Source organism: Cynoglossus semilaevis, chromosome Z (assembly GCF_000523025.1).
Source record: "Cynoglossus semilaevis isolate Cse_v1.0 chromosome Z, Cse_v1.0, whole genome shotgun sequence".
Classification (NCBI taxonomy): domain Eukaryota; kingdom Metazoa; phylum Chordata; class Actinopteri; order Pleuronectiformes; family Cynoglossidae; genus Cynoglossus; species Cynoglossus semilaevis.
The window spans coordinates 14,879,107-14,890,556 of NC_024328.1; the positions used below are offsets into that span (position 1 = coordinate 14,879,107).

General features: G+C 42.2%; 2 protein-coding genes across 3 annotated transcripts in view; one reads left to right on the forward strand and one right to left on the reverse strand.

Moving 5' to 3' along the window:
• Positions 1–1,024: 1,024 nt before the first annotated feature.
• LOC103398044 (calcium release-activated calcium channel protein 1) lies at positions 1,025–4,043 on the reverse strand. Of its 2 annotated transcripts, none has more exons than XM_008336531.3 (2): positions 3,690–4,043; positions 1,025–2,832 (listed from the first exon to the last, which is right to left on the reverse strand). In XM_008336531.3, exons 1-2 carry the CDS (start codon positions 3,801–3,803, stop codon positions 2,284–2,286), a joined length of 663 nt encoding a protein of 220 aa, XP_008334753.1. In that variant the 5' UTR covers positions 3,804–4,043; the 3' UTR covers positions 1,025–2,283. The 2 variants fall into 2 exon arrangements, with proteins under 2 accessions (XP_008334753.1, XP_008334754.1); XM_008336532.3 differs by having other exon boundaries at positions 3,680–3,815.
• A 1,489-nt stretch (positions 4,044–5,532) lies between these two features.
• Positions 5,533–11,450, forward strand: part of LOC103398071 (lysine-specific demethylase 2B) — an 11,453-nt gene continuing 5,535 nt past the window's right edge. The window contains 5 exon segments of the mRNA XM_025053433.1: positions 5,533–5,674; positions 9,073–9,297; positions 9,972–10,115; positions 10,503–10,589; positions 11,300–11,449. Of these exon segments, the coding sequence (XP_024909201.1) occupies positions 5,621–5,674; positions 9,073–9,297; positions 9,972–10,115; positions 10,503–10,589; positions 11,300–11,449 (660 nt within the window). The 5' untranslated portion in view covers positions 5,533–5,620.

Consider the following 11,450-nt stretch of genomic DNA (forward strand, 5'->3'; position numbering starts at 1 on the left):
CACCATCGGTGTTCGATATTTATACTACGATGTGAGTTTGCTACTCCATTTTCCTAACAATTAATTTTTAAATTATGTTAGGATTAAAATTCGAAAGCTAATAAAATGAATCACCTTGAAATTTGACAAGAAATTTGACATTTAATAAAGTCGAAAATATTATTATCACTAATAATATTTAATGTATTTAATTAATAGATAATAATCTGTATTTATTGCATATTCCTCCATCCACCCCCCCAGTCCTCATCTTTGTTTATGTCTGGGTTCTCTCTCCGGTGTACACACAGCCAGGGACACTCGTCCATTTGTCCCGCGGCAGAAAGTGAACGAGGAACGCTCAGGAGTGAAAACAGAGACAAAAAAAACACTTAGCATGAAGGAAGCGGCCGCGTTGTTATTGTTGGAATCGGTTTTACAGGAACACGAGTTTGAAGAGCGTGGAGTATCTACAGATCCTGGTCCTGATGGACGTCTGGTAGAAACGTTAGTCCAGTCGTTCGTCCTCAACAATATCAGTCAGTCCACAGTCCTGTCTGACTGTTGTGGACACAGTGGACGTATTGGACATACAGTGTTTGACATTTGGCCCATGGGTTTTATATTTATATACATATAAATATATATGTATGTATACATACACAAATATGTGTATGTATACATACATATATACATATATACACATGTACTGTATATACACATACATATACTGTATACACATACACACATACATATATACACATACACACATACATATATACACATATACTGTATACACATACACACATACATATATCCATATATATGCACATATATACACACATATATATATATACACATGTATATACACATACACACATTTATATATACACACATGTATACAAATACACATATACATATATATGCACATATACATATATATGCACATATATACATATATACACACATATACACACACACACACACATATATATATATATATATATATATATTATTAGAATAGGAAACAAAGCATTTGCACCAATAAAGTCAAATGTGTTTTATTCAGACTGCCTCCACCAGCTGTGGAGGAGCATCATTGCCGTCGTGTCATTGGCTGCTCAAACTTAATGAGACAATAACACAGTGTTTGTTGATAAAACATTTTTAAAGGCATGCAATAATAATAATAATTAAAAAAGCATCATTCCATACCTTCACTGACACAGAGGGTGCAATAAATAAACCACCGGATGGACTCATGATATGACTTTCATTAACTGGCACTTTTTTTGCTAACAGGCAACTTTTTTTGTAACGAAAAATGACCCGGAGTTTTTACAGTGTTTGGATTAAACACGTGGTTAAAAAAAACAAACATGAAAAAACCCTGGTGTACAGATATGTGACAAATCTAATCAATACATCAGTCAATATCTATATCAATATATATACATTATGGACGCATATTGTGGGATTTTTTTCTTTTCTTTGGCGAGTTCACTTCACACTTATAAACTACACAACGTCTGAACATGCTGTAAACAAATGACGTCATCTAAACAAACAGGCACAAACCGGATTCGTAACAAACTCTATGTAACTAACCAGTAAATAGTCTCACCATGACCAGGTATCGGACTCCGTCCTACGACTGTCAAAACCCTTTCACCGTTCAAATATTGCAAAAAATTTTTTTTGAATGGACGTATTCCAAAGTATTTCCTGGTTGAAATCTTTCTGTTATGAAGTATTAAAACGGAGTACCCCGGAACGTGTATAACATATGTAGACAACAAGACTTACAGTATGTAACAAACTGTCAGTGTACACCAGGGGTCTCAAAGCTGGGGGGCAGGAGGTCGGGGGGGTCACTTCAGTGTTTGATGTTGAAGAAAAAAAACGCAGATCATTTAGAGAAATAAGTATTTTTGTTTGAAATATATAAAATATATATATTTCAACACTGACATAGTAAAAATATTTAACTAACATTTTAGTTACTAAAAATAACCATTCATTTATTTATTTTTTACATCTGATTATGGGCCAGATGTCAACTGAGGGTTCGCAGGCCGGAAGTGGCCCGTGGACTGAGAGTTTGAGGCCCCCTGGTGTACACTTAAAAATCAAGGACATCACTGTTCTGATATTTTTCCTCATATTTTTGTCTATTTTGTTTATGTATATAATAAATTTGAAGTTTTTAAATTTTTTCTTAAATGTTTAAAAATCATAATAAATACTGAAATTTTTTTTTACCACAGTCAAGTATCTTCACTGAGTCCAAACGTCCGACCGCAATCAGGCGAAGTGGACCGCCGCCTTCAGGTCCTCGTTCTCGGCCCTGTGGTCCAGCTGGTTCTGGAGGCGGATCACCTGCTCCAGCTCACGGATCTGCCGGTCCGTCTTGTGACTGACCAAGGTGCGGTAAAAGTGGATGGCGAAGACGATGAAAACGATCCCAAATGGCACCATGATGCAGGTGGAGGCGATGGCCGCCGCCTCGCCGGAACTGATTTTGCCGTTGTTTTCCTCCGACTTGCTCTTCAGGGGCAAGAACTTGACCCAGCACAGGAGCATGACCTCAGTCAGGAAGAGGAGCGTGCCGATGACAGTGGAGAAGGCCCATGCCAGCTCTATGTGGCGGTGCATGCGCTCGTGCGGGGACTCGTGGACGGAGTTGAGGTTGTGGACATTGCTGACGGCCTCCAGGTTGGGCAGGATGCAGGTGCTGATCATGAGCGCAAACAGGTGCACCGCAACCAGGACCGTGGTGCAGGCACTGAAGGCTATCAGGAGACCTGGGGGGTACTCATGGTCCGCTTCCAGCTGCACCTCCACCATGGCCACCTGGTGGCAAAAACAAAGGATAACATGAGAAATGTATCACTTTTAAAACAACTCATTCCTAGGAAATTCGAAACGACTAAAATGTGTTTATTCACTCAGAAACTCCAGACCAAAACTGACTGAAAAAAAATTACATTTTAAAAAAAATGTGAATACATTTAGAATTCAAGGCTGAAAACGTAGAAACGTTGCGAAAGTACGACAAAAGTTAAAAACGGCTTTACAGGTATTTTGGAGGCTAACCGTTAGCAAGTTTAACCGGGTGGCTGCTGCTGCTGCTCCGGAATTTAGTATAAAACAATAAATCTTCTTGTCGTAAATATAGCTAATGAGCTAGCTAGTTAGCCTACGAGACTCACAAAGTATTTTTTAATTATTATTATTAAAAGTAACTTTAAGGAGGAAGTTGTCTGCCACAAGTGACAACTTTCCGGAAGTTCAAACCACAGTGGTAAAATGGTTAATGACGAGGAAAAATACTTTTTATTTTAACTTTTGACTAGTTTTCAGTCCTTCGTCTCATGCACCTTGTCCTGCCCATCAACACAACAACAACAAAAAAAGTTGTCTCAATGTTGCTCACTCCATATTTAAAGAAAAATAACGGAAACCCTACAGTCGTGAGGGTTTTTTTCCGACTCTGAAAAAGTACTTTAGCTTCGTGTTGTGAAAAGTTTGGTAAACGGTTTTATTCGCCGCTCCACAGACTCGTTAAGCCCGGGGAAAAAAAAAAAAACACAACAGTAATGTGCGTCACACACCGTGTCCGCGGCTCTGCTGTAAAAAAAACTTTCGTGGTTACTTTAGTAAGTTACGTGAAGCGGCGCAGCTATAACCAACCACTCACCGAGACTCACCATAGCGAAGCCGGACAGCAGAGCAGAAGTTCGGCTGGTGGCTTTCAGCTTGGCTCGGCTCAGGTAGAGCTTTCTCCAGGACAGCGCCTGCAGCGAGTGCTCGTTCAAACTCATTCCGTAAAAGTTGTTCCGTTGCACTTTTTTTTGGCCTTCGTTTGTTTAAAATCCTCCACAAAGTTGCAGCTCCAATTCAGATTACACCGGGTGAGGAGGGCGAAGGTTCGGTGACGGTGCACAGAGAAGACGACGTTCTCAAAGGTTCTCATCCGACGACGGTTAGAACCTCAGCGTCAAACTGTGTCAAAGTATGTAGGCAACAGCAGCAGCTGACTGTCTGTCTATCAGGAAACACAAGACGCAAACAGTCCAGTCCAGCACTCTCACCGGGGCGCCACCCTGTGTCTGTGACCGGAATTTCAGTTGACAATACGTGGTAAAAAAAACAAACAAAAAAAACCCCAACACGTTTATTTGCAAATCCTTTTGTCTAAACATATAAATATATTTTATATAAATATATATGTATCCCTATACATTGTATGTGTAATATATACTCCGTAATTCACACAGGTATGTTTTGTAACAATGTTAGCGGTTAAAGCAACAACTCAAATTCTTTTTAAGACAGACCAGTTTTATCGTTACATCTGTGTCACGTGTTTCCTTTTGATTTGATCAGGTTTTAATTAACCCTGAAAAGAAATTAGGTTAAAAAAACATTTTGAAGGGAAACCTGTTAAAATTATTAAAGCTGTGCAAAAATATATTTTCACGAATATATAATATATTTTTGTTGTAGTGCATTGTAGTAGTATTATTTACATGCTTTTTATATATTATATAATATATAACGATATATACGATATGTAATATAATATTTTTTTTTCAGATATTAATTTCTGTTTGTTTTTATTATCTGTTTAGTGCTACGCAGCAACACACTGCTTTGTTTAACATTGTTATTTGCAACCCGGGCAATAGATGGCGCCAAAGGGTGCCGTTTCAAAAACCCCACACTCTGAGACAGGCTATGAGATGAGTCACTGTGAAACTCACTCTTGTCTTTTTCTCTTGTTTGTCTTTGTACACAAGTTACATGAAAAATGAAATGACTCAAGGTCAACGCTGAGTCACGCGTTTCTCCCGGCGGTATTTATCAGACAGTACAAGTGTGGGAGCGCGGCAAAGGAGATGGAAAATGTAATAAACAAAGAAGGACAGGGCATGTAGTGTAAAATATGTTACGAAAACATTTGGAGTGAAAAATGAAGGTGATACTCGTATACACGAAGCGAACGCTTCAATATTTACGGTTACATTTTTGGCGCATTTAGACAAACACGGGTACGTGTTTGTATTTTTTATTTTTGGCTAGCGCTCAGGATAATGTTTTTTTTAAATAAAAAACAGCTCGAGAGTTTACCTTGTGAAAAAACTAACAAAATTCACAGTAATGTAAGTATAGCGATGTGATTAACCCCTGACATATTTGGCGAATGTTGTTAAAAAACAAACAAACGGCGGTTTATGAGGGACCAGGAGGTTCACTATCTTGTTTTGATGCGTAATCTTTGTTTCCTGTCACATTCGCGCTACTTTAAAGCTCACGGAATGTAAATGTCTTCTTTTAAAACGCCACACCATACCTGGTTTCACCCTTATATTTTTATATTTTTATTTCAAAATATAATCACGTGTATCTTTAGAATATTAAATATATTATTTTAATTTATTTGCGTTGCTTATTTCGCGGTAGGTGTATGTAACAATAAGCATTAGTTAGTGATGGTGAGTGTTGTTGTTGTTTACTCGCCGCGAACGCAGCACGGCCCGTGTTGGAGGGAGGGCGGGGGGCCAGAGCTGTGTTGGCGGAGTCCTGTTCAGCCATGTTAGTTTCCTTCGCTGTTCACAAACGATGAGAAAGAGGAGCCATGGCCTTGTCACTGAGCGGAGACGAAGAGGAATATGATTCGGAGTCCGAGCAGGTCAGAGCCCCTCGTATTTCATCATGTGACCTCGGTGTGTGTGTGTCTGTGTTTGTGTTGTCTGGAGGACGCCAGGGAGCAGACGTTACCGAACTAAATGGCGTTTAGCCTCACAGTTGTTTCGGGTTAACGTGTGTCTGTCACCCGCTCCTCTCTCCTCTGTATTGTAGTCGACCTGAAAGACAAAACAAAACAAAAATGCGTTTTCTTCAAGATTCAAAATCAACTAAACCACTTTTTTTACGTTAATAACACGTTAGTGACTCGGCTGCGTCTTTCTCTGTTTATCGGACCTTTTGCACAATCACACCATCTGTCATGTTTCTGCTACAACTGACCCATTTTTTCCCCCCACTGACCACCTCTGGAGACACGGCACCCTCTTCACCCACTAATATGACCGACATTATCTGGGGCCAGGAGCCTCCCCCCGCCCCCCCGGGGTCCTCCGATAACCGTGAGGTCCCTCCACCGACCCCCGGCTTCAGTGATTTGTAGCTCCCCTTCCGACTCTCTTCCTCCACATTTCCCCCTCTTGGAAAGTGTCTTTTCCTTTTGATTCTGATTTCCTCCTAGTTCCTCAACTTGCCCCACCACTCTGTGCCTTTAAGAAGGCTCCGGGCAAAATGTAGTTGAGGAAGGGGGGATGGGGGAGGTGGAACAATGAAGTGGCTCTACTGATCTTGGGTTCTCAAACTGTGGGACTCTGCCGTGACCCCCCCGTCTCCCCAGTTAAAGCAGGAATAAAGTTGTGGTTGTGTTGATCGAGGAAGAGGTTCGAGGTTAATTCCGCTGGTTTACCAACCGACACCAAGGACTGTAACGCGTTGTTGATCAACTGTGGTCAACCGTAACTAGACGAGAACGTGTACGATAATGACCCGCATTATTATAAAAACACGCTCTGTGGGGTTGATCACAGGTGAGGCAGTATTCACTGTGATAACCACGAGAGTCCCGAGGTACTAGTACCTTAGTGAGTATCTTGGAAATACCAATCAAAATACTGGTCCGTGTACACGAAACTGGTGTCAAAGTTGACCCTCAGAAGTTGGAAAAACATCGTACAGGTATTTTAGGTTGTGTTTAAGGACTCGGTTGAATTGTTGTGCTGCGTTCAGGGGTCAAAACACAGCAGGAAAAAATGTGACTGTGACGTTGTGCCCAGTGCAGAGTTAGCCATTTTTATTTGTATCGTAAATACACACATACAGGATTTGTACTTTTATTTTGTTGCGATTTGCGTAAGTACAAGTTGGTACAAAAGTATGCAGGGAAAGTACTGCTATCTCTGCGATCCTGCTGTGTAATACGTTTTGTGTCCAGGAAAGAAAAAAAAATACTGAGTATTCTGCAGTTTTTAAACTGAGTCTCAGTAGGTTTTTTTGTTGTTGTTGTTCCCATTTAGCGGAAAATGAACGTGGAAACACGTGTGACGTTGATGTGAAGCAGACAGTGGATGGACTGGTGGACTAGTCTGCACCGACCTTTGGTGGTGCGTTAGGTCTAACTGTCCAACTGCCCTAACATTCCTTCACACAAACGAAATGTGCTGATGTAATGGTTTAAAAAAAAAAAACATGTTTCTTTACATTAGCCTCGGGCTGTTGTTTACGTACAGACCCAGACCCGGGATCCGCAGGTTGCAGCCCCTTAGCGTACTCACATTGAAAGGAAAAAAAACGTGGGAAAATCCTCATTATTTACCACTGCTACACACACACACACGCTCCTTATGCAACGCTCGCTGCCCCTTTAACGTCTCCCGTTCCGGCCCCGCCCGCTGTGACACATTGTTGCGGATGACAGAACACACACTGGCTTTTGTGCAGGGCCTTACTGTGTACATGAGCGCTCCACGATGAACCTTGTGACTCACTCCCACTCGAGATCCAGCCTGAGTCAGAAGACGCCGGGCCCGTCACAGAGACCGGCGTTTTTTTGGTTCACGGGCCCCAGAAAACCGATCCCAGATTCCTGACATATTACTGCAGAGTTACAGTAAAGACTGGTCAGGTGATGGTTGCCGCTCTCTCTCTGTGTGGAAATAATTATTCAAGGTCAGAGGTGCAGAGTCAGCAAGGTCGGATATTTATTGTTGTCCAATGTCGGATAGGATGAGGAAGTAACCGGGCAGATTAGATGACTGATGATTATTACGAAAAAATTATTATTATTCACATCAAATTAATTTGACGTGATATTATTATTAGCCGAGGGCCTAGAAGTTTCCGCGGTTGCACCTTTTCAAACCGCTGGTGTTCAGAACCTGAAGCGTTTTTGTTTTTTTTAATTCATGTTTATTCTACGGCTGTCAAATGATTAATGTGGATTAATTTTAATCCACACTCTCACCTCCGGAGCTGTGACGCATCATTTAACAAATGTCAATATGTGACATTGTCAATATATGACCGAGTTCAGGTCCAGGTCCAGGTAGGATGACGTCTCGGTCCACTGCCCACATATTTGTGACTCGAGGGGCAGGTGTTGAAATAACAAATGTAGGGCTGTTAAAGAAACCCCGAAACATCGTCTCTCTGAGGGCTACACCAACAAGGGTTAACAAGTATTGTGTACTACAGTGTGTACTACAGTAGATATCCACATACTTCGTTTCCCGATACCGTGTCAAAATCCTCCATCGCTGCCTATAGCGTCACGATACATCGTATTGTCGCCCCCGTATCGTATTGCGATGCGTATCGCCAGATTCTCGCCAACGCACGTGTAGTTACCAGTAATGTTTATACTTTTTTATCTTCAAAATCCTCGGCTCAAAATATTTTCATACTGTACATCGTACGAGTTGTCTCCTCAAACAGTTGCCACCAAACGAGGCCCGACGTGTTGCCACGGATACCGCTGCCCTATGAGTTCTTATTTTTCATAGCTTTCCAGTATCGCCATGGCAACAGTGGTGAGACTAAAAATAAAACAAGGACCTGTGGAGTGTGTGTGTGTGTATGTTTTTGTGTATGTAAATTTTTTAAGGACAGCTTTTTTTAAATTTTTTTTATTGAATCTCAATGACTCACGTGGTCACACACACACACACGTGCGCGCACACACATTCCAGGTAAAGAGTCACATGTGATACTTTTTGCTTCCGCACCCACTGCGTTGCGTTCACCGTCAAAAAACATCACCCCGTGATATCCGACCCGTCTGAACCGGTCCGTTCACCTTTCGTTAATTTCCTTCAAGTTATTTCTCTAAGCGATTAACCATTCGCCTCCCGCAGCTCTTCAAATAACCGTATTTGACTAAATCCCCTGACTCACGTCGCTTTCCATACTCTTGCCGACAGTGCCCCCTCCTGGAAATGTCAACAAGAATTGCTATTCCCGTTGCTTGAAGAAAATAAAAATTACTAATCCAAAAATTGTCTTCTCCAGCAGAGGGCAGCCAACAGGCCGAAGCCCAAGATGGGGACGACGTCGGCCGTCAAGCTTCCGTCCAACCGCACCTCGTCTGGAGCGCGGCGCAGGAGGACGCGCTGCCGCAGGTGCGAGGCCTGTCTCCGCAGTGAGTGCGGAGAGTGTCACTTCTGCAAGGACATGAAGAAGTTCGGAGGTCCGGGTCGCATGAAGCAGTCGTGCATTATGAGGCAGTGCATCGCGGTGAGTCGCTGTCGGTCCTGCTCTGCTGTGTGTCTGTTGATGTCGACCAATCAGAACTGATTAGCGCCGTTTGCTTTTTTGTGTGTTTGTTCTACAGTGAGAACATTTTACGAACATCCCGAGTCTAAAGGGTTAAATCGTTAGAGGGTTTCGTGCGAACTGGATGTAATCGCTACACTGAAATATCGCAATATATCGCTTCATAACGTATCGACATCTTACATGTAACACATTGTGTGTTTACTAAGGATATCCGATATTAGCTTCTTGCTGATATCCGATATGCCGGTGTTGTCCAAACACTTGAGTTCCGGTTCCGATATCATCGCGGAATTAACACATGACCTACTTTTATTGTTAGCCTTGTCTGTACCAATTAAACTTTTGTTTATCACTTTCACGGAAGTGATTCTGTGAAAGTGATAACTTTACGTTATTGGGTTTTCATTATCGGAGGGAAAATCCAATCGACGTGATTATTACCGATATTACATAACAACGCTAGTGTTTACCGCGTTGACAACCGTTGTGGTCCAAGTGTGATCGTAATAATCTCGGACTCTGCTGCTGTTCCATCGGAACATCAGGTTAGATATGATGTTGGTATCTCGATATTTCTCTGTGTCCACAATTACATTTCTACTAGAACTTTTTTGTTTGGTTCTCATCCGCAGCCCGTCCTGCCTCACACCGCAGTGTGTGTGGTGTGCAAAGAGGCTGGCAAGGAGGACACACTGGAGGACGAGGAGGACAAGTTCAACTTCATGCTGATGGAGTGTTCCATCTGCAACGAGATCGTCCACCCGCACTGTCTGAAGGTACGAACGGACGGACGGACAAGGGCGGACGGTTAGGCTAGGGGACCAGAAAGTCACGGAACACCTTTGTTGTGGTTGTGTTTTTTTTTTCACGAACATTTTTAACGATAAGGAGGAAAAACAATCCTAGACATGAAGTACTTGTGTGTACTTCATGTCATCTTGTAGCTGCTTGTTCCCAGTGATGTTTTGGTCGGACCAGTTTTTCCCAAACATCCAGTTTCCGAAACGATTTGTAAATGTTTTCAATCTTCACCACAACTTCCTCTGCTGTGTTTGCATTAAAAAAAAAAACGTGTCGTGTCGACGTGTCGTGTCGACCTTCGGTCCGGGTGAAAATGCAAATCATTCCCTCATTGAGTTTTTTTTTTTTTTCCCTCCTCCCAGATGAGCGATGCATCAGGAGTGGTGAACGACGAGCTGCCGAACTGCTGGGAGTGTCCCAAATGTAACCACGCGGGAAAGAGGGGAAAAGGGAGTACATGTGTTTGTAAAACAAAGTCGCACGTGAAAGGTTAGAGGTCGCAGGAAGTTAACATTTCACGTCAGTGTTCCGGCACATTCTTAAAAGTCCGAAAAGGGCCTGGAACTCCTTAATGTAAATAAGTGAAATGGATTTTAAAATGTCGTACAATTCCGTTTTATTTTCCGACGCTGGATAAAAAATCATCTTAAATTTTTCTGATGAATAATTATTGCACTGTTTTCGTTGTTGATGTTGATCACCTTACGATGAGTTGGTGCAAATTTGACAAATTGTTTTTTTCTTTTTTAGCGAGGATTTAGCGGCGTAGCTTAGTCAACGTATGTAAGAAAAATGAAAATAATTCTTAAAACTGTCGTCGTCATTGTCGTACTTCCTGTTTTCTTACGGTAGTAGAGTTACTCTCACCGTCTGTGGACCGAATCCCAACAGTTTAGTCACGTCTCAGATTAATTGAATTTCCATGTTAGGACCCGGTCCTGAAATTCTTTGCGCCTCTAGTTGAGTGCGCCCCATGCTTTTGAAAATGTTTAATCTTTTTTTTTTTAGGAACTTGAATAATAATTAGCCACATGTTTACTAAATAACTACTGAAGGAACCTGATGTTTCATCATCATCATCATCATCATCGTCAGCTGATCTTCATCGCTACCGTAGACTTAAGGTATAAAGTTGTCTCCACGTGTTTCGCCCCCTTTGGTATTAAAGCAAAAAAGGGGTCCAGGGTTCAAGTACGCCTCCAACCTCCCCGGCTCCCTGCTGAGGGAGCAGAAGCCTGTGAGAGAGGAGGGGGACGCGGCCTCCGCTGCCAAGAGGAGGCCAGACAGGGAGGAGACGCCCAGGGTCAGAC